The sequence below is a fragment of the Cibotium barometz genome, chromosome 14 (assembly GCF_041138505.1).
Source record: "Cibotium barometz isolate CiBa-2024 chromosome 14, ASM4113850v1, whole genome shotgun sequence".
Lineage (NCBI taxonomy): Eukaryota > Viridiplantae > Streptophyta > Polypodiopsida > Cyatheales > Cibotiaceae > Cibotium > Cibotium barometz.
Genome location: NC_141059.1, coordinates 3651483 through 3674838, shown reverse-complemented (window position 1 = coordinate 3674838; position 23356 = coordinate 3651483). Strand labels below are relative to the sequence as shown.

General features: G+C 43.6%; 1 protein-coding gene across 7 annotated transcripts in view; it reads left to right on the top strand.

Moving 5' to 3' along the window:
* The window catches only part of LOC147631567 (armadillo repeat-containing protein LFR-like), a 151730-nt gene extending 129760 nt beyond the window's left edge, over nt 1–21970 (top strand). For 4 of the 7 annotated variants that reach the window (XM_086808086.1, XM_086808087.1, XM_086808089.1 and 1 more), the window contains exons 5-9: nt 16–272; nt 1307–1415; nt 20919–21057; nt 21150–21277; nt 21367–21970. In XM_086808086.1, coding sequence (XP_086664212.1) covers nt 16–272; nt 1307–1415; nt 20919–21057; nt 21150–21277; nt 21367–21622 — 889 coding nt within the window. In that variant the 3' untranslated portion in view covers nt 21623–21970. Of the gene's footprint in view, nt 1–15; nt 285–1306; nt 1416–20918; nt 21058–21149; nt 21278–21366 lie in introns of all 7 variants that reach the window. The other 3 variants (XM_086808084.1, XM_086808085.1, XM_086808088.1) reach the window with 1 other exon arrangement.
* Nucleotides 21971–23356: the final 1386 nt, after the last annotated feature.

Sequence of the window (23356 nt, the reverse complement as noted above, 5' to 3'; positions counted from 1 at the left end):
CTATCCTTGTAATAGGTCAATGCACGAGGGTCTGAGTACGGATGATGCCACATCAGACAAAGAAGGTCCAAGGAAAGGATTTGAATACTGGCTTGTTGAGGAAGGGCTCTTCAATCTAGATGAAGAGGGCCGTGCTGAGAGGCAATTATGTGCAGTGGCTGCCTCAAATGTTATTCGGAATTTCTCATTTATGCCTGAAAATGATATTCTCATGGCTCGTAATGGCCACTGTCTGGAGACTCTGATCCAGTGCATGGAAGACCACCACACCGGTAAATATTCAGGTTTCCACTTTCTATTCTGAAGAAGATCAAATTACAAAAATGTTTTTGAAAAAAATGTTTCGAAGTTTGGAAAAACCGAGTCTCTATGCGAACACAATTTACCATCTACTGATGACATTCTTTGCACGTGTGTGATCAGTTGCTCTCATTGGCCATTTTTGTGCTGCCTTAGCACAAGGTCACACAGCCTATCTAAGAAAGGATCAGTTTGTGTCAGTCTCAATATAGCTGGGGGTTAAACTTATCAGGGTCTCTTAAAGGCAGCTCCCTGTACCATCACATACATTGCACGCAGGGGCAGGGAGAGGTGCGGTGATAAGGAACACAGGGATTTTGGGTATGCTGTTGATACTCAGGAGTCATGATTTCAAACGTGAACATGTAAACATACTCATCTTGAAAATAAGAATCAGGGTCAATCATTTTCTTCTTAAAACTTTGTGAGCAACTTTTGAGAGCAAAGAGAAAAATGAGTAACAAAAAAAAACAATTGACAAAGCTATTTTTTAATCCCGTAGCTGGGAACCTTGAAAAATGCCCAAAAGGCAGACGCAAAGATTGCCATTGCCATATAACCTTTCATTGGAGATCATAGTACAATCTACGAACTCAGTTGGGCATGTGACCAATCAAAGTGGGTTTTCAAGGTTGTGGCCTTATTCCTATAAGGAAAATTTTCAGGCTCTTACCAAGTTAAGTGAAGCGCAAAGTTGTGGCTTTTGTGGTGTTTTTTGCATACTAATTAAGGTGCTGGTTGATTTGTGTGCCTCTAAACTAAGGGTTGCTTCACAACATCGGCCTGCTCACACCCTTTAGCAAAAATGCTGCCACGTCCAGCAGCTACTGATGCATCTGGGCCCTGGGGGTAGGGCAGGCTTTAGAGACCACCCATTGTCTTGGTGGGCCCAGAAAAGCCCCTTGTGAAGCTTCCCTAATCTTGACATTTGATATTGGTAATTTGACCTGCTTTCAAGCTCTCAAGGTGTGAAGCTCAAAACAAGTTTTGTGTCTTTTCAATGCAGAGGACGAGGAGTTGGTGACAAATGCAATTGAAACAATTGTTAATCTGGCACCTTACCTCAACTTACGAGCCTTTTCAGAGCAAACTACTGAACCACAAAGTCGAACCACGTAAGTCTCAATTTCAATTTTACAAATGTAGTTTATGGTATCAAAACTTCTGGGCTTCTTGTGTGGTTAAGAACAATCTCAAGCAGTATCCACGGTGCCAAATTGACTTAATTAAGGTTGAAAGATGAAAGACGTGAGAATGAATGGTATGTGCATTCAGAAGCTTGCTAGATTAATGCTAATTAAATGCTGTTTAGATGCTGATCAACACTAATTTCAATACACAAATAGATTAGAGAACTGACTGCAAATACACGAATGCAATTGATCTCAACTTACGGGCCTTTTCAGAGCAAACTATTGAACCACAGAGTCAACCCATGTAGGTATCGATTTTGTTTTTACAAACGTATTTTATGGTATTAAAACTTGCTGGGTTCCAGTGTGATTAAGAACAATCTCAAGAAGTATCCACGGTGTCAAACTGACTTAATTAAGCCTGAAAGATGAAAGACATGAGAATGAATGGTATGCTGCAAGAGTGTAACATGCATTCAGAAGCTTGCTAGATTAAATGTTGTTTACATGCTCATCAATGCTAATCACTCAATACTGTAAATGCACAAATAGACTAGAGAATGGACCTAATCTATTGTTTATATTGCAAAACTTGAATATGTATAATGCTGAACTTGTTAAATATTAATAGTGATTAATGTGGGAATAAACCAGTGCTAGGTGGTTGTGTAGACTATCATTGGATTATCTGTAAGCTTAGTGTTTAAATAACAATGCATGTGAACAACCGCTATTGTGTGGGAACAGCCTCTTAGAAGGATATTATGTAAGTAGTGATGTGGCAAAGTGATGCCTATTAGGGACACTTGGCATCATGTTTGGCATATGGCATATGTGGTGGCAGCATGTGCTTCACCTTTGTAAAGGGGGTCTTTCCTATAAAAATGACCAATTTCTATGATGCAAACATGCTTTTCCACGACTCTTGTGCATCTCCCCTAGTCCCCTCACCAATCCCCTTGTTAATTTTGCTGATTATCTTGCTGATCAACATAGGTCGAGTTCGGCCTCTAGTAGACGTTAATACAGCTTTCTTTCTTTCTTTCACCATGGAGGACATTGAGGATATCCGCCATCGACCGATGAGAGACATCTTTGGGTGATGTGTATGATGCTTACCTTTGTTGCTGGAGTTTTCCTCCCAGATGTTATCCATTAGGAGCTCCTAGTACCGTACTTTTCCTCATAGTTATTTCAGTTTCAGTTAGTTGTTTTTAGCTTTTCTTACACAGACATTGTATCAGATCCACCAATTGTTGTAACCTTTTTGGTCTCATAGGTCATTTTGGCCTTCTGAAGACGTTAATATATCATTTCATTTCATTTCATTTCTCCATCAGTGGCCGATTATCTTGCTGATCAATGCCACTCTCTCTCTCTCTCCATTGTTGTGCTCCTTGCTGAGTATCAAAGCTGGGCACCTCCCCTGGCTCTCATCTGGGCTATACCTGGCCAACCAAGATTTTGGCATCTTGAAGCCTCGTCGGAATTTTCCAGGCCGTCTCTTTTTTTTGGCACTTTTTTGGTGGTGGCCTCTCTTGCATGCGCTCTCTTGGGCTTCTTGCTTTGGGGGTCTCTACAGCCATACTACACGAGATATTGGACAGTCCAATCGACCAGTCAGCATCTTGTTAATAGAGGTAAAAATGAGTTGGGGTTTTTTCTCGTAGATTAATTTTGGGCAAAACCAAAGCTTCTGTGCTGTAATTTTTTTGGGGATTCTAGTTTATAAAAGGGAAAAATTGTTGAGTGGAAGCATCCTCAGGCACTCATGTACTTGTGGATCATCTAGGCACTCTTGTTCCTATGCAACACTCCCGGAGTCTTGTATTAATTCACTGAAATATACATCCTGTTCTTGGTATACTTCAGCGATCGCACCTAAATTTTAACGAATTCTGGTGTCTTGTGTACACATTCTAGTCATCATTCAGTATTTTCTTACAAGCATATAGGGTGCATCAAGGGTTCTCATCCAAGGGGGGCTCTTTTGTTTTGAGTGTACATAGTTTGCTTTGAGAAATCCAATATTGTGAGAAGAGATGCCATAGAGGACATGATATTTTTGGGTATATGACCACTGAGGATAGACTTGATAGCTCTAATTATTCATTGTGGAGATTTATGATGAAAAGCTTGTTGATAGCCAAGGGGTTATGGGAGATTGTCACTAGGGATGAACCCCGTCCTTGGCAGTAATATCCACAACAAGTGGGGCCATAACAATTGTTGAGGTGGTTGTTGGAGTTCCAGAGGATCTCCTTCTCCTACTGAAGAACAACGTAGGTGGGATTCTTGTGATGCCCAGGCGATGTCCATGATCGCTCTCTCTGTCAAGCTGTTATGTACCTAGCACTAACCCTTGCCGTTAGGGACTAATCCAGCAAGGTTAGGGGGATTAGGAAAAGGAGGCGGATTCAGGTGGCTAAGGTTCATATTTAATAATCCAAGATTATTGGCTATTTATGATTTGACTATTATTTATAGTAGCAATAAGCAATATATAAGTGAGTCTTGGGTTATTATTGATTCATTGTGGTCCAGACCTAGATCAAGAGGCTTACTCCTCCATGGACATGGCGGATCACGGGTGGTCTTGCGGAGGGCCCCTGTGGACAGGGATTGGTGGTATAGGATGCTAGCTTTGCTCAGCTTAGCTCCACCCAACCCATTTTGTTGGGGGGGGGGGGAGGGAGGGCAACAAAGGGTCAGGTGGCATCGCCGGGGAGCACCACCACAACTTGTTGAGGCCTCTCATTTGGGCTATACCTGGCCAACCAAGATTTTGGCACCTTGAAGCCTTGTCGAAATTTTCCAAGAAGCCTCTTTTTTTTGGCATTTTTTTGGTGGTGGCCTCTCTTGCGTGTGCTCTCTTGGGCTTCTTGCTTTGGGCATACTACACAAGATATTGGACAATCGAATCGACCAGTTAGGCACTTGTTCATAGAGGTAAAAATGATTTGGGATTTTTTCTCATACATTAATTTTGGGCAAAACTGTGCTGTAATTTTTTTTGGGGGATTCTAGTTTATAAAAGGGAAAAAAATGTGAAGTGGAAGCATCCTCTGGCACTCTTGTACTTGTGCATCTTCTAGGCAGTCCTGTTCCTATGCAACACTCCCGGAGTCTTGTATCAATTCACAACCTAAATTTTGACAAATTCTGGTGTCTTGTGTACACATTCTAGTCATCATTCAGTATTTTCTTACAAGCATATAGGGTGCATCAAGGGTTCTCTTCAACGGGGGCTGTTGTTTTGAGTGCACATAGTTTGCTTTGAGAAATCCAATATTGTGAGAAGAGATGGCATAGAGGATATGATATTTTTGGGTATATGGCCACTGAGGATAGACTTGATGGCTCTAATTTATGATGACTTGATAGACGTGATGGCTTATTCATTGTGAAGATTTATGATGAAAAGCTTGTTGATAACCAGGGGGTTATGGGAGATTGTCACTAGGGATGACCCTGTCCCTCCTTGGCAATAAATATCCACCACAAGTGGGGCCAGAACAATTACTGAGGTGGTTGTTGGAATTCTAGAGGATTCTCCTTCTCCACTAAAGAACAACGTAGGTGGGATTCTTGTAATGCCCAGGTGATGTCCATGATCGCTCGCTCTGTCAAGCTGTTATGCACCTAGCACTAAGCCTTACGGTTAGGGACTAATCCAGCAAGGTTAGGGGGATTAGGAAAAGCAAGCGGATTGAGGTGGCTAAGGTTCATATTTAATAATCCAAGATTATTGGCTATTTAGGAATGGACTAGTATTTATAGCAACGATAAGCACTATATAAGTGAGTCTTGGGTTATTTGTGGTCCGGACTTGGACCAAGAGGCTTACTCCTCCATGGACATGGCGGATCATGGGTAGTCTTGTCAAGGGCCCTTGTGGACAGGCATTGGTGGTATGGGATGCCAGGGCTGAATGGCACGGACTCGTGGAAGTGGAACCTTAGCTCCTGGCTTGTGGGAGATTTGTTGACACGAACCTATGGTTGGGTGGTGAGCTTGCCTACACCCTTCTTTGTTTGTACTAATTTGTTTATGCCTGTGTATTAGGTGATCCTTGGGAGGAGTCTCTTACAGTTGGTATTTGAATTTGGAACTAACCTAATCGCGGAGGCAGGAAAAGCAGGGTTTACGTGTCGTTTGTGTTGTTCAAGGTCGCCTAAGCTAGGTATGTCTCGGTCACCGTATCTAAGTTTTTGATATGCAAGAAGTGGATACTTTTCTAGGTTTTGTTGGCAGGACATGATTCATGTGGATTCTGAGAGAAAGGGGAGATTTGTATGCATGTGTGCGGGTGAAATTGTCCCGGGAATCCCCGTTTTGAAAGAAGAAAACCCCAGTTTCTCTCTAATTTGTCATCACTGCAGATTGTGTCTGTTTTTCCATGGTGTATGTGGTCGACTAGCATGGGCTGTAGTGCTGCAGCCAGGCGTGTGTAGAAGGGCGATCATGCACAGGTTTCATAGGGCACAGCAGGCGGCTGTCTATGTGAGAGTTTGTGCACTGAACTGGGCGCAAACTGCTGGTAGGCAGCCAGACAGAATATGCACAGGTATGCAGCCAATCATAGATGCACAGAGGGCTGTACAGGCTCTGTAGCAGGCTGTACAAGGCCTGAAGCAGGGCATACAAAGCCTGAAACAGGCCGTACAAGGCATGGACAGGACATACATGGGCCAGCAGGCAAGCAGGTGCAGATGGGAAGCCTGGCAGACAGGTGGGCAGCGGAGACAAGAATAGAGAGAGAAGAGTTCTGTTTTCAGAAAACGCACGCTGCAGCCATCTATAGAAGGGTGGTGTTTTTGTTATAAAAAAAAGCATGGGCCTGTTTTTATAAAATGCAAGAATGAAAGAAGGGGGGCGTATATAGTTTTTAATGCACAGCTAAAAGGGCCAGTTGTTAAAGGGAAAAAACACTTGGGTGATTTTTTTGCCCATAAAAGGGGAGCCCGTAAACAAAAGTTTAAGTCTGAGAAGGCTCCACATAACCAAACCCAGTCTTCAGGAAAACCGAATCCGAAGAAGGATCAAAAGCACCAACAGACCCTTCAAAACATACGTTTATCCGCCAGAAAAGATTATTCCTGGAATCTTTGGCTTGGGCTTGCACGCATTAAATGCATCCAACAGGGAGGGCAGGTGTTCCTCTTGCGGTTAGAAGGGCCATTTGAAGGCGAGTTGTCTAAAGGCAAAGACCAAGGCAGCTCATTTGATTGAAGTAACAAGTAACTCTCAAATTTCTTCCATGGATACTATTTTTTTAGGTCAAAGTGCTTGCATGGAATGTATTTTCTGGATGGGAGTCTTTGGTTCTAATGACTTGATACGTATGTATGGGTCGGTGTTAGGGGAGATTGTGCACATCCTTTTTGACCTTGGTAGCACTCACAACTTCATTAATGCTAAACTTGTGTAGAAGCTGGGAGCGAACACACAACCAAGTGAATCATGATCATGTGTATCGTGTGAACCTGGCGGAGGGACATGGATAGATCTGGGACTGGCATGTGTCTTACTTACTGATATCTATCTGGAGTTATATAGAGTCCCTAGATTTTTTTATTATAAATCTAGATAGGGTCGATGTTATACTCGGTAAAGGATGGTTTTATAGCCATGATGCTCATGCTGATTGGAAGGGTCATATTTTTCCCTTTAATGGAAGATGCTCTGGTATAAGAAAAAGGTAAAAGTTAATGTGGCCACGTGTAAAGATTATTACCCATTGCCGTATACTAAACACGTTCTAGAGAGAGTTGCCGGTGAGCTTGAACGGTTTCTCTAGCTACAACCAAGTGTCCATTGCACGTGAAGACCAACACAAGACCACATTCACCACTATGGGTGGCACATTCGCCTATCAAGTTATGCCCTTTAGACTAACTAATGTAACATTTCAGCGGGGTTCATATATACAGCTGTCAAGGACTAGTCCACCTACAGAAGTGGTTGGAAGTGGTCATTGACGATTTGTGTGCTCATTCCAAGTGGAAGGAGCTCTTGACTTGCTTAAGAAAGGTATTTCTAAGGTGCCGATTGCATCGGATATCCCTAAATCCGTTGAAATGCCAATTTTGGGTGAAGCATATGAGGTTATTTTGGGACACATTGTGTCTAAAAATGATATTTCCATGGATTAAGGATGATTTTGTGGTCCCACCCTCTATTTTGTAAGTTTAGTAGGACTTCGTAATATTTTGTTATGAAGCGTTTCAATGTTTATAACAGTTAAGTTAGATGTTTGGGAGGCACTAGATTAGGAAGCATTAGTGCGGCGTTTCGCAGATGTTTTCTCTGCTGAGCTAGTTTGTAGTCATCTAGCTGGACGGTTGGTTGATCAGAGGATTGTTGGGATCCCAAGGTTTCAGCTTGTGAATATTACATCTTACAAGATGAGCGAGCTGGGAGAGGACAAGATTGGCTTGACAGTAGTCAAAAAATCTTAGGATTGGGATAGATCGCACGGTATATTTCCGTGTTGGAGCTCAATTAAGATGAGAGTTGTTGGATGTGTGGACATGTGAATTATTTCATTGTTCTTCCGGTGGTTTACCTATAGGGTGGACCATGACAAAGATCCCAGAGGAAACGTGCAGGGGTTTACCTATAGAACGACACCTGTTGGCCCCAAAGCTTGGCGCCCCTTTCGGTATTTCTTTATTCAAATTCAAAAAGATGTAAAACTGAGTACAACAAAACCAGCCAAGAGAATACACCTATATGTCCAATCTGGCAGCCCACAAGACCTCTTAGCACAGAGGATTCACACAGATCTGTGTCCCACAAAAGCAACACTCTGTGTTTCCCTCTGATCAGCCAAGACCATTCAGCAGGGCAGCCTTGAGCACACATCTGGCATATCCCATGTACATGGTTCCACAATTCAGCACAAACATACATCCACTGTCCAATCTCTGTTTCCACCCTTTCAATCTGCCATACCCCTCCTCTCACAAGGGGCCAGATAACACAACTCTGCAGCAGCAGACATAAGCCAATGGAAAGAAAGAAAGATGGACAAGTTCGGAGCTTACCAAATCAGCACGTGATTCTGCACTCGTGAGGCCAATCGTACCAGTTTGTACTTGCAAGAAATTGTCTGTACTTGCCTCCCTGCAACCACTTGACTGGTGCACCAACTAAACTCTGGTAAAGCACTGCCTGCAACTGCTACAGCAGGAGATGCACCGCCTACAGTCTATACGGAAGCCGGTATTTGTCCGTACAGGTCAACGTACTGTACCTGTCCATACTATCTCTGCGCCTGCAGCAGCACAACCTGCAACACGTACTGTACCCGCCTTCAGCTTCTGTCAGCGCCGCGTGAACCTGCAGCAATCCGTACACCTGTACTTGCTGTCGTACAGCTCTGTACGACCTGCAGCACAGCCGCTGCCAAAGCCTGCAGCACAGCATGCACCTGCTTTCAGGCCCTGTCAGCGCCGCCTGTACCTGCAGCAGTCGTACCCTGTACGGGCAGCCACGTGGACTGTACCTACAGTTGTACGGGCACTTCTGTACGGAAAACAGCAGTCAGCACTCTTCTATGCAGTCGACCTGCTTCTCCTCTTCTCCACGCTTGAAGCTTGCACGTAATCCCAAAAAGCAAGAGAGAGAGATGAGAGAGGCGTGTAACTCTCCAAAATTATCCTAGGCCCCCAACTTTAATATTTATTTAAAGTTCCCTAGGGACCACTTAGGCCTAGGGGCCACTTTTGGTCCCCCTTCACACCTGGAGATGTCCACACATCATTCTCTTTGTTCGGGCACCCCAAATGTGAATCATTTAATATTTTTGCTCAGCAACCACCATGCCCACACTTGTGCTCTTCCATTTTCACAGGGTCATGACATACCCCCCTCTTGAAAAATGGCAAGCGTCCTCGATTGCATTCTGGTGATACAGCAAAATATCCAAAGTGAAATATACAATATGGCAAGATCAGCGTCCCAATCTCTCTAAGCCATGCACATGTAACATCATTCACTGCAAACCAATGGCGTAGTAGTAGTCCAAGTTGTATACCACTGTGAACCATACACAACCACAACATCCAATGTGACTAGTACACATATATCATAGAAGTCCCATAAACAGATGTACTGTCAGCCAACCATCAGTACCTTCGGGTGAGATAAAAACTGCACCAAGCGAACTCTAGATGTCATCTGAGCCTGTCTGTATCAAGGGAGTGGAGGTGCTACCCCCCTCTTGAGCATCAAGCAATGCTCCAGACCCATGCTCTGCTGAACCTGAATGAGCCAAAACAAGAGTCGGCTCCAACTCAAAGGCATCGAGATAAAGCTGCAAAACCTGAGGTGAATCTGTTAAGTCACCTTCCTCCATCCACTTCGCATCCATCGGTGAATAGTTCTTGAACTTCACAAGATAGCGACAGAAAACTTTACCTCGTACCTTTCTTTCCTTATGTGCCAGTATCTGCTCTGGAATAAGAACCTCATCAAGTTCCTCAACTTCCGGCTGAGCCTCATCTGACACATCCTCAGGCACATCCCCACGGAAAGGTCTAAGGAGACTCACGTGAAATGCATTGTGAATCTTCCAGTGATCTGGTAGCTTCAAACGATAGGCCACCTCACCAATCTTTTCCAATACCTGAAAAGGCCCATAATAACGCATGCTCAGCTTAAGGAATAAGCGCTCTTTACCCTTCATCTTCTTGAGTCTAGCCTTTTCAAAGCGCAAAAGAATCCAATCACCCAATGCAAACTCTAATGCACGTGTGTGACAGTCTGCGGCTTTCTTTTGCTTTTGCTGAGTTTTCTGCAGTGCCAACTTAACTCTCCGATAAGCTTCATCCAAACTCTCCACATACTGATCAGCCTCAAAGATCTTATCCTTTGTATGCAAAATGGGTGGTACCTTCTTCCCTCCTTCCACAATCTCAAAAGGCGCCTTGCCCGTCAAGGTATGGACAGTGTTGTTATAGGCAAACTCCACCAAAGGAAGATACTTTTCCCATTGTTGCTTGTGCTCTGACACATAACACTTAAGAAGATCTAACACTGTAGAGTTAGCCTCTTCCGATTGACCATCTGTTTGTGGATGAAATGAAGATGAAAACTTGAGAGTTGTACCCATGTTGTCAAACAACCCTCTCCAGAACAAACTCGTCATCCGTGGATCACGGTCACTAATGATAGACGTAGGCAAGCCATGATACTTGAAGATGTTCGCCATGAACAACTTCACCATATGATCAACTTTGATCGTCTTACGCACGGGAATGAAATGAGCCTGCTTACTGAACCTACATATGATAGTCCAAATGCCATCATTGCCCGTTTGTGTCCGTGGAAGATCAAATATAAAATCCATGGCAATGCTCTCCCAAGGTCTATCTGGAATAGGCAAAGGCTGTAATAACCCTGGTGTCTTTTGACGATCAAACTTGACCTTCTGACATACGATGCATTGCCTAACAAAGGCATCAACATCTCTTCTCAAGGTTGGCCAATAAAAGAAAGTCTCCACTGCTTTTACCGTGGCGTCAATACCTCTATGACCTGCATACGGTGGAGCATGACTTTCAATCATAACCTTGAGTCGCAATGGCCTGGTAACACACAGTCTGCCAGGCATCAACAAAAACCCATCTCTGAGAGTATAGTGCTCATGCCGCTGACCCTCAGATATCTAATCATACAACCTTTCAAAGTCCTCATCATGGGCATACTGCTCTTTCATTTCATCAAGCTCATGATGATAAGCAAGTGAAATTGCTGATACCTGTGGCTTGCGTGACAAAGCATCTGCCACTACATTCTTTTTGCCTTCCACATGCACAATCTGGAAGTGAAACATAGACAAAAAGTTTGCCCATCGCATATGCTTCTCTGAAAGCTTAGTTTGCGTGAGGAAATAACGCAAGGTCTGATGATCTGTCTGCACAGTGAAATCAGCCCCAAGCAAATAGTATTTCCATGTAGAAAGAGCATGAATTACAGCCAACATCTTTCTCATAAACCTGTAAATGCTTCTCGGCATCTTGCAATATTCTACTCTCATAGGCTATCACATGTCCCTCCTGCATGAGAACTGCCCCAATGCTACTTCCACATGCATCACACTGGACAACAAAAGCCTTTCGGAGGTTCGGTAATACCAATACTGGGTCCGAAGTAAGCTTTTCTTTAAGCTTTTTGAAGGCTGTAATTTCCTAATCAGCCCATCTAAACGGAGTTGCCTTCTTTTTCAAGGCATGAAGGGGCGAAGCAATTTCAGCAAAATACCGTATGTACCGCCTGTAATAGGAACACAATCCCAAAAAGCTGCGTACATCATGCACGGTCCTCAAATGTGGCGAATTAAGAATTGCTTCCACCTTCGATGGATCCATACGGAGTCCATGCTTAGACACAATATGCCCCAAGAAATGTATCTCTTGCAAGAAGAACTCACTCTTCTTGCCATTAATAACCAGCCTATGGTTCCTGAGTTTTGCAAACACAATGGCCAAATGCCTTCTATGCTCCTCCTCAGTTTGTGAATGCACAATCATATCATCAAAGAATGTGCCCACAAACGCTCTATGAGGCCGGAAAATCATGTCCATCATTCTGTTAAATGTGGCAGGTGCATTTGTCAAACCAACTCATACAACCCAAACGTGGTTCGAAATGCTGTCTTATGCACATCCTCAGGTCTAATACGTATCTGATGATACCCGCTTTTCAAGTCAATCCAACTAAAAACTATGGAGCCCTGTAAGTGGTCCAAAATGTCATCGATCCTCGGAATGGGGAATCGATTCTTGATGGTATTCTTGTTCAGTGTCCTGTAGTCAATACACATGCGCCAAGAACCATCCTTCTTTTGCACTAAGAGTACAGGTGAGCAAAAGGGTGATGAACTAGGCTGTATCAACCCTTTATTCAACAGCTCCTGTACCTGACTCATAATTTCTTCTTGTTGGGCTGCACTAACACGGTACGGCGGTCTATTTGGTGGAGTACTACCAGGAATTAGATCAATGGCATGATCTTCTGGCCTCTCCGGAGGAAGTTCCCTTGGCAATGACTCGGAAAAACAATCTTGGAACCCACATAAGAAATCAGTCCTGTCCTTATCTAACATAGACAAATTAGACTTAGACTCATCATCTTTTGCATCCTTTACATAAATCAAGTACGCGGAAAGATGCTTTTTCATTACTGATGAAATTGCCGAAGCTGATACAATAGGAACAGATTCTCCTTTAAGTTTTACATCCAAAACATTTTCTTTTCCTCTATGAGTCAAAGTGATCTTCCTATTGTATGTATCCACCACCACATGTACTCTGTGGCACCATGGCATTCCCAACAAAACATCACATCCATCAAGTGGCATGATGAAAAACTCTGCGCTGTCCACATAACCCTGCAAATGAAGCTTGAGCTTCCCAATAATAGGAGTGACGGGTTCTGCATACCCTGGACAAGCCATGTTAGCCTCATATAACGGCCCCATCTCCTCTGCACGAATCCCCAATCGGCCAGCCAAATCCGGTGAAATAAAGTTGGCTCTACCACCAGTGTCAAAGAATATCAAGGCATTTTGATCTCTCACTTTGTCCCATGCCTTGCACAACTTAGACTCTTCACCACCTGGCTGTTCCCCCACAAGATCAGGAACTAACCCTGCAGAAGGTTTTGGTTTCTTTGACTTGGGCTCTCCTTTATTGTCAGAGTCCTTTTGGGACTTTCTCTTGGGACAATTAAAAGACATATGTCCCTCTTCTGTACAGTAGAAACATTTCCGAGCATCCCTCAAAGCCTGTCTCTCCTCAGAAGTTCTCTTGGGCATTGGCAACTTCTTATACCGCGTCTCTGTAGACCCTTTTGCATCACGCGAAGCATGCCCAGACTTTTCAGATTTCTTACTCGAGTTCTTACTGCCTTTAAACCCAGATGAGACTCCAGTGAGTAACGCATTAGCTGTCATAGCATTCTCTATCATCTGTGACATGTTTGTTACTGGAGTCTTGATACAATAGTCACGCACTTCCTTGGGCAGCCCACAACAATACTTTTCTACCTGCTCAGACAAAGGCACTGCACGATAAGAAGTAACTGGGAGTAAAGCTTCCCAAAACTTCTTGTTATAATCTTCAAGATTGTCACACTTTGATGCATCCAACTTATGCCATGCTGTCATTACATCCACCTCAAAAGTAGATGTGAGCCATACGGAAGAGAACACCTGTTTAAATTGTACCCAAGTAGTTGGTGCTATGCCCTGCAAAAGAAGAGTAGACCACCACTGCAATGCGTTGCCTTTGAGAAAAGTCGCAGCTTTTCTCACCTTTGAGGACTCCGTGTAATTACCACCAAAAAAAGCAGCATCAAACTGCTGTAAAAAGGTAAGTGCCTTTAACTTATCTTTGGCTCCACTGAATGTATCAAATTTCACAGCAGCTCCCCCTTCCTTATAATCCTTCGCCTTACCCATAGGCGTTAGATTATCGTAAGGAAGTGGCTTCACAAGATTGCTACCCCTAGTATTCATGCCCATCATAGGGTCAACATTTCCAATTCCCACACCTGGCATGCCATACATTCCAGCCATGTTTCCAAACATACCATTATGCATACCGGGCTGCATGTCCCCATACATATTTGCTTGCATTCCAGGTTGCATACCCCCAAACATGTTTCCTTGCATTCCGGACTGCATACCACCATACATATTCCCCTGCATACCAGGCTGAAAATTTGCTCCAAAAGTCTCTGGCATACCCATGCCTCCCTGAGGGTAACCCCCGGTCATGGATTGGAACACAAAGCCACCACCAAAATAACCTGGATGCATAGTCTGCTGAGGAACAGATGGCTGTCCGAAAAAGGAACTCTGAGAATTAGCACCAAAAGCATGCTGCATGTTCGGAAACTGTCCAAAAGATGAATCTTGTGGGAAGGCAGCACTATGACCCTGAGGAAGGTTCTTAGAACGCACCTTCTTCTTCTTCTTTTCGGGCTCAGAACGGGATCTCATAAATTCAGTAAACTTCTCACTTTGTGTGAGCTGCATAAACACATCCATAACACCAGCCAAACGATTTTTAAATTGAGCATCATCTTCCTCTTTACTAGGCATATCTTCTGGTTGTGTTACATCCTCATATTGCTCATCATCTGCAGCTTGTTCTCCTGCAAGAATATCCTCAGATTCATTTCTCTCAGGAGAGGTCTCTTGCTCTTCCTCTTCATGATAAAAATATTCGTCTTCTGTATCAGACATGTTGCTGAATTTTTCAGCAATGACTTTCCTCGAGTCAACCACGAGCTCACCCCCTTAAGAAAGTTGATGATGGGTCCCGGCAACGGAACCTTGAAACCGGCCTCTGGTAGAAACCAAAGTGCGGTAGACTAGCAGTCACTCTTCCACTTGTAGTCCAAATATAAAAACAAATTTAATTGGAGCTAGAGTGCCCCAAAACTGTAATGAGAACGACACCTGTTGGCCCCAAAGCTTGGCGCCCCTTTCGGTATTTCTTTATTCAAATTCAAAAAGATGTAAAACTGAGTACAACAAAACCAGCCAGGAGAATACACCTGTATGTCCAATCTGGCAGCCCACAAGACCTCTTTGCACAGAGGATTCACACACAGATCTGTGTCCCACAAAAGCAACACTCTGTGTTTCCCTCTGATCAGCCAAGACCATTCAGCAGGGCAGCCTTGAGCACACATCTGGCATATCCCATGTACATGGTTCCACAATTCAGCACAAACATACATCCACTGTCCAATCTTTGTTTCCACCCTTTCAATCTGCCATACCCCTCCTCTCACAAGGGGCCAGATAACACAACTCTGCAGCAGACATAAGCCAATGGAAAGAAAGAAAGATGGACAAGTTCGGAGCTTACCAAATCAGCACGTGATTCTACACTCGTGAGTCCAATCGTACCAGTTTGTACTTGCAAGAAATTGTTTGTACTTGCCTCCCTGCAACCACTTGACTGGTGCACCAACTAAACTCTGGTAAAGCACTTCCTGCAACTGCTACAGTAGGAGATGCACCGCCTGTAGTTTGTACGGAAGCCGGTACTTGTCCGTACAGGTCAGCGTACTGTACCTGTCCGTACTATCTCTGCGCCTGTAGCAGCACAACCTGCAGCACGTACTGTACCCGCCTTCAGCTTCTGTTAGCACCGCTTGAACCTGCAGCAGTTATCCACAGCTGTTCGGGGTGCATTCTTGTAGGTGCTAGAGGGAGGCAAGGCTCCGACAGAGACTCTCTTGCTCTCTAAACTCCGCTATCTTGGTCTGGGATGCCTCTTGGAGAATGACGTTGATCTCACTGAGCCCAGTATCCAAAAAAATTAGGGTTTTCTTCTACCAATAGATTAACATAGAATGCCCTAATGCAAAATAAACTCCAAATCCCCCCCTATTGTATGATTTAGCCCCTTAGTCCGTTGTACTGATGCTTGTATTTTGCAGCACCTAGGGAGAATCTCCCGGGCTGCCTTGCTGTATTCACTGCTCTGCTTCGCTTATGAGCAAGAGAGATCTTTTGTAGCCCTACGGGCGTTTTTATATAACTAATGAAAGGATCTTTTCTCGGAAAAAAAAAAATAAACTCCAAATCAAAATCAAAAGCACAAACAAACACATCCAATGACACCAAAACCGTATGTTTTTCGGAGTGTGGTCTCTTAATCAACACTGGGCAATATTGGGTGATCCCAATAGCTTGGAATGGACGGAAAACGGAGCTAAGCCCTAGGCTAGTCCCTGACAACAGCGCCAAATTAATTCAAGTCAAGAGCTTACCTTAGTCTTGCCGAAGCATGTGTCGTTGCATCTTGCCTTCGAGCCGTAAATGCAACTTTCCATTGTGGGTACGCTAGCTCGTCCGTTGCGTCCTCACTGCGTAGTCACACCGGAATTCTCCTTATCAAAGGGGTGAAGGGAGAGCTCTCAATGCCTGGATGGAGGCAGGAAGAGATGGGTCCTTCACCATGGTTCTCTCACAAAGGCGGGGAAAAAGAAGAAGCTATTGCAAGAAGAAAACCTACAATCAAACCTATCTAGCATGCAACCATCAAACAAGCAAGATTCAAAAGCATACAAGCAAGCAAGAAGAGGGAAAAGAAAGAGAGCTCACAAGTAAACTATTGCAAGGGAATGATTGTGTATTGCTTGTTGTCAAAAATGACTTATATACAAGTGACTAATTTTCACACTAGGCTGGTCAAACTTAAAAATAGTTTGGTCTCTATTACTAGTCTTAAGCAACTATGTACACTAAATATGTAGACTTTCCCTATTTGACATTAAGCACATGGTAAGGCTGCTTTATATGTTCCAGCGCCATCTTACAAAAGTTAAGTGCCCGTTCTCGCGGGTAAGATGGCAAAGCACCTTATGGTAGGTTGGTCGGGCAAAACCATATTAACCAACATAGTGGTTAATAGGGGGTTTATTGAGATTCAAGGCCCCTAAATCTGCCCCTGAACTTGTTGACCTTGTCCACGAGGCATTCTTTTACATGATGCACATGACAAAGAGACAATCTGGAAGGTGAAAACAATAGTTCAATACAAATATGAAAGAATGGGTACAATGCTGTGATACCCACAAAGAAATGCTGCAAGAACTGTACAAGATTGTATATTGATAGCAAGCATAAAGGAGAAAAGAAGATCGCTGTTGAATATCACCAAAAAAGGTGGTACATCACGTGGAGCAGCATGAGGGAGGTTCCGTAGATGCTGCCTATCATTGCAGAAGCTGAAAAGAGAGATAATAATGATGCTAAGCCTAGCCACCTTTATATATGTGGGAGGGGAGCTGGTCGGCCAGTAGAAAATCAGAGGACTGGCCGACTATGCAAAAAATGCTGAAATAATGTTTAAAAATAGGCACAAAAATATGTAGTGCCTAGATGCATATGTGGGGCTTCATATGGAGCCAGATTCAAGCATGAATGTGCATGGGACAGTCCATTTGGGGATGAAATAATTTCCAACACCTCCTTTTCAGCACTAGATGGGTGGACCAAGTTCGGTACGCTGCAAAAAATCCTCCAAAGAGTTTGAAGGAACAACCTCCTCATAAAAGGCACAAAGCTCGCGAAGATATGATACATCTGAATACCGAGAAGGTCTCCGGAAGAAGCCACGAGAAGATCAAGAAGATATCGAAGACAAAATACCAGGATCAATCTGGAGAGAGAATCCCTTAGGAGATGGAACCATAGATGGCTCCGAAAAATGTGGTACCTCCTCTGTATCTGCAACAAGTATTGGGACCGAAGTAGAATCCTCCTCCTCTGAAGAAGGAAATGAAACAACCACTGGAACAAACTGATCATCAGTGATAGCTGAATTTGCCAAGTTCGAAGTAGGGACAAGCTCCAAGATAGTGGAAGATGCCTCCTCTGAAACAAAAGAAGGAGAAGCAATTGCCAGGAGAGAAACCGCCAAAGTAGGAAGCTCCAAAATATGTGAGGATATCTCAACAAAATCATCCACGTGCTCTGTAGAAGAACCACTATCCTCCTCTGAAAGAGGAGAGAAAATCTACAATAATAGCATCAGCATGAAACAACCCAAGGGAAGGAAGATACTCATCCAAAAGGATTAGAGGAACTGATAAGGTCTCTATTAGAAACTCCTGTAAATAATCCTCTTTTGCGGATAGGGCACTGACTTCTGAATCAAAAGTCTCTTTGTGACCACTAGGATGGACTCATCTTGCTCTTGTGAAGATGAAAGAACAGGGGGATCATAGACAGCAAGAAAAGCCATCTTAGCATGAGACTTCGTCCTCTCCTCTGTCGTTGGTGAAGTATCTGAGCCATCTGTTGTGGGTTAAGTGTCTGAGTCATCGGAGGAGGACTCTTGCTTTACTTTAGCTTTGCGGGAAGTAGCCTGTCGGGCAAAACATTTGACCTCTGAATGACCAAGACGGCCACAAAACTCACAAGAATCCTTCATCTTGGAACCCTTGATGCTGTTAGAATTGTCAGAATCGTCGTTGTCAGAAGATGACTTTGTGGTGACTTTTTGCTTGTTGTTGGAGTTTCCTTTTCCGCCTTTGCCTTTGCCCTTGCCCTTGTCAGATGCAACAAAAGCAGACTCCGACTTGCCTTTTCCGCAAAGCATGCACTTGTCATGGAGATAACTCACGACTTCCTCAAAAGGGGGGAGAGGATCACGGAAATAAATATTATCCCTGAAAGAATCAAAGGAATCAGGCAACTTACCAAGAAGTTTATGGATGGGATTGTTGATGGTGCTCCCATACTCCTCAAGTTGCAGCTTGATACGGGAGAACTCTCCAATCTTCTCAATCAAGTTATCTGACTCAGAGATGGTAAGCTTCTCTAGATCTGGACTCCAATTTGGCAATCTTCACTGTCGAAACTCTCCCATACCTCCTCTAGATCTCTTTCCACATCTAATGAGCGTTACTTCGGGAGAGGAGACAAACTGTGCTTGTATGGATGGAGTCATGCAATGGATGATGATAAGACGAGCCCGAGCATCCAATATGCTTCGCAAAAAGCAGGATCCACCAAGTGAGGTGTGGAGATAGCCATCCACACACCGGCTCCTTCCAGCAACAACTGAGTGTAGAAAGACCAAGTATGATAGTTGGTTGCGGTAAGCTTCATGGAGTCACTGACTTGGGGAGGATTGTAGGATGGTATGTGGGTAGGGGTGGGAGCAAGACCTGGATGAGAGAAACTCAGAGAGGAAAGACTGGGAATAGGAACCACCCGTGGAGCGGCGGGAGCAGGGCATCCAGGCTGTGATGGAGCGGGAGAAGAGATAGGAGAAGGAATGGCTATAGAGAAGTGGTCTCCTGAACCCATGTCTGCAGACAAATACACCTCCTTTGTCTCGGGAGGTCTGCTGACAACCTGCTAAGCACCGCTACTGCAGTGCATAAGAGTATGGAGAAGTAACAAGAGAAGAAGTACCTCCTCTCAAGCTGTGCACAGCAAGAGAGAAGAAAGAAAGGGAAGAGAGGGTGGGAATCTGAAAATAGAAGAAGTAGACTATCTCAAGGTTCCTATCCTCAGCACCTATGAAGAGGGTTTAGCTAATAACAACAAAACGCAGAAGGTATGCAGAAAACGCAGCCTGAATAGAATGACTCTCCAGTGGTAAGGCTGTAAAGTAGCTAGGTTGAAAGAAATTGCAGCACTTGAGGCAGTCCCGAGTGAAAAACGCAGCTCCACAGGAAAAACACAGGTTACTGATGAGAAAACACAGCAGTAAACAGCTCCTGTATGCTGTAAACAGTCAACAGCAGCATGGGAAAAGAAACGCACGTCCCTGTAGAGGTTTCCCGCTCTGATACCATGAAAGAATGGGTACAGTGCTGTGATACCCACAAAGAAATGCTGCAAGAACTGTGCAACACTATATATGGACAGCAAGCATAAAGGAGAAAAGAAGATCACTGCTGAATATCACCAGAAAAGGTAGTACATCACGTGGAGCAGCATGAGGGAGGTCCCGTAGATGCTGCCTATCACTGCAGAAGCTGAAAAGAGAGAGAATAATGATGCTAAGCCTAGCCACCTTTTTATAGGAGGAGTTTGTCAGCCAATAGAAAATCAGAGGATTGGCCGACTGTGCAAAAAATGCTGAAATAATGTCTAAAAATAGGCAAAAAATATGTAGTGCCTAGATGCATATGCAAGGCCTCATATGAAGCTAGATACAAGCATGAATGCGCATGGGAACGTCCATCTGGGGATGAAATAGTTTCCAACAAGATAGCACCACTCTTTGCACGAGAAAGGTTTACCTTATTGTATTCTTGGGCGATGAGACTAACCATTTTTTTTTCCTGGATCTAAGATAGGCCATGGGATGAGAATCAAAAGGCTGCCCGCTGAGAGCTATGGTGGTTGGGTTTTTTTTTAGCCTGAGAAAAGATCCTCACACAACTAGAAAAAAATGCACATCTGGGAAAACAAATAAAAAGTTATGAGCCTGATGAGGACTCCCTCCGTGTTGGAGGAAGAGGCGCATTGGGGTACATTCGTAAAAAAGTATGCACACTTGGAAAAACAGAAAAAATAAATCCATTACGCTGTGAGTGTAATTTGGTGGTGGTCTCGGACGGAGGCTAGATATGACAGAGTGGGAGGAAGAGCCACAATGGGGCCTGCAAAACCAAGGGATCCCATACACATCTTGAGGTAAGAGGGTCTGCATGAGTAGAAAGCTGTTGTCTGTTCCTGCATAGCCGTGGAGCTACTCTCGACGTGCTCCCTCAGCTGCAGATGAGGTCTGTCTCGAAAGTCAGACTCTTATCTTTGGTAATCTCACTCACATATCATGACACTTTTCCAAGTTTCATACTATTTTTGCAAATTCACAGTTCAAGTTCTGAAATGTCTTCTTTTCACAATCGTGCGCCATGGCTAAATGTACTTTTATGAACTGCATGTTGATTTAACAAAAGAAATCTTTTTTTGGGGTATGGAAAAAGCAGAGAAAAGAGAGCAGTTGAAGCGATATTGCAACTGCTGGAGTCCCCAGTGAAGGCTTGGCATTGCTCTGCTGTGGAGCTGCTAGGAAGGCTTGTCGTGAACCCAGACAATGAACCTTCTCTTCTTCCTTTCATACATCAGGTGATTTGTACCCTGTATTTGCATGGATTTTACGCGTTGATAAGTTATCCAGATCAGCTGTTCCTCTAAAGAGTTGTTTACCTCTGCTGTAGATCTACAAGCGATTGGTGGATTTGTTGAGCTTGCCTGGTGCAGATGCACAGGCAGCTGCGGTTGCAGCCCTTTACAACTTTGCTGAAGTCAATATGGACTGTCGTCTGCGGCTGGCCAATGAACGCTGGTACAATGCACATACCCTTGTGTAGCTGTTAGCTGTAATTATTGCAAGCTACTTAGCTTAACATGGTTCTTTGAGTGAATTGTTTCCAGGGCCATAGGAAGACTAGTCAAGATCATTCAAGCCCCTCATCCTCTATTAGAAGTTTGTCGAAAGGCAGCACTTACATTGGAAAGCTTGGCCTCAGAGCCACAAAATAAGTCTCTCTTACTTGCATATGAGCACACCTTTGCAGAGCTTGCCTTTTCTGATGCTAAGTTGTCTGACACGTTTGCACGCATTCTTTGGGAGTTAAGCTCTCGATCAGGCTCAAAAGTTGCAGCGGCTCGTGGTGTTTGGGGTTCATAACAGATGCTTTCTCAAGTCTTTTCATCAGTACACACGCTTCCAGGAGGTTTTGTGACATTTTTGATGTATCTCTTTAAATGCAAAGCTTTTGGCTGGTACAGGATATCCAAAATGTCCATTACAGATAGCCTACTATAAATATGTTCTTGTGTGGTGAGTTATAAGTGTGGATTGTTTGCAGAGAACAGCGTTGATTGTTTACATGGGACCCATGCCATTGTCAGAGCATGACATTAGCTACATGTTTTTGCAAATGTTGAAATGAGAATGCTACCAATGGATGTCATCAGCTGGATGTGTCAGTAAAATGATAAAACATAATGTTACCTGCTCAACCATGTTATTACCATGAATTAGGTCTTACTGTTTTGATGGATTTTGTGTGTGTCAAATTGTATTAGAAGTGAGTTAGGATGCATGCCTACTGCAATCAAATAAACAACACTAGTGAAGAAGAGACGTTGCATATGCCAAGAAACTATCGGTGGCTGTTCGCAGAGTTGATCTTGTGTAATCCAGGCCCATGCTTATGTTAAGGCAGCTTTTACATACAGGAACACACATTGTTTCCTCTGGTAAGAAACACATTCTGGTTGCCAGATGAATCTTGATGCGTGGAAAATTTAAGTCAGATCTCTTTACATTCACTTTTTGCTAGTAATGTCTATGAAGGTGGCTTGGCCTCTAAAGGCATCATCACTTAGGATGGCCTACTTTGTACGGTGAAGTATCAACAGTCGTGGTTTGCAGCAATGGTTCTAATTGTAATAAACAAAAGAAGAATCAAGTGGTTTTTAGTTGGCTTATTTGTGGAGTTGGGTATTGAAGCAATATTTCAAGTAGTTCTCAACTAGCGAATACTCGAGTAGGGTTTGCAAGATTTGGGAGGATTGTAAAGTGGGGGATTTATTGTCACACTTTTTCTATATAGTAAGATATGCTCAATCATCCTTAATATGGGAGGCTTGCAAGGGATATGCGAATAAATTGCCATCAATGTTGCAAATGCATTGCCAATGAATTTGAACTTGCCAAGTAAGTAGGCTTAACTTAGTGCCACATAGTGCTCCACATTTTGAAAAAGGTCAAGGTTCGCTTTTCATTTTTATTGATGAACTAGTTGGTAAGCTTGAGCAATGCATTGGGGGATAGTTAAGAGCAAGGGTCTTCAAGTTATTTGCATCATCTCACATTGCAATATCAATTTTATTATGTTTCAATTGTTGTTTGAGGTAATCTAGAGGCTTGAATGTCACTTGGCCTCTAGGTCCTTACACAGATGCAAGAAAATTTATTGTACAAATTATCCTTTATTAGGTTTCCAAATAAGATCAATATAGCTAGTAGGTGATTGTCCTTGTGGAGGGTTGGAAGTAGTCACTTGTGAGTCGGTTCCTTATATTTTCATGCATTCCTTGTTTCTCTTCAAAATTGAAACTTGGTTTCCTAGTGAAGAAGCTTGGGATCCTTTAGAAGGTACTCCTACTTGCATTGTGTGGGCTCGTGGATTGCTTTGGGGTGTGCCCTAAGATTGCTAGCTCTTGAAGGTGTACATGTCCCAACTGTTGCAACAAGGGAAATGATGAGGTTGTGAGGGGCATTCTTGTCCATGGGTTGATGCTAAGGGTTTGAAAAAATGTGGCATCCTCGACATGGTTTGAGCACCTCTAGTTGGGGGGAAGATGCACGTAGTCTTACTTCGGCATCCTCTCATTGAACCTTCTCGTTGGAGCT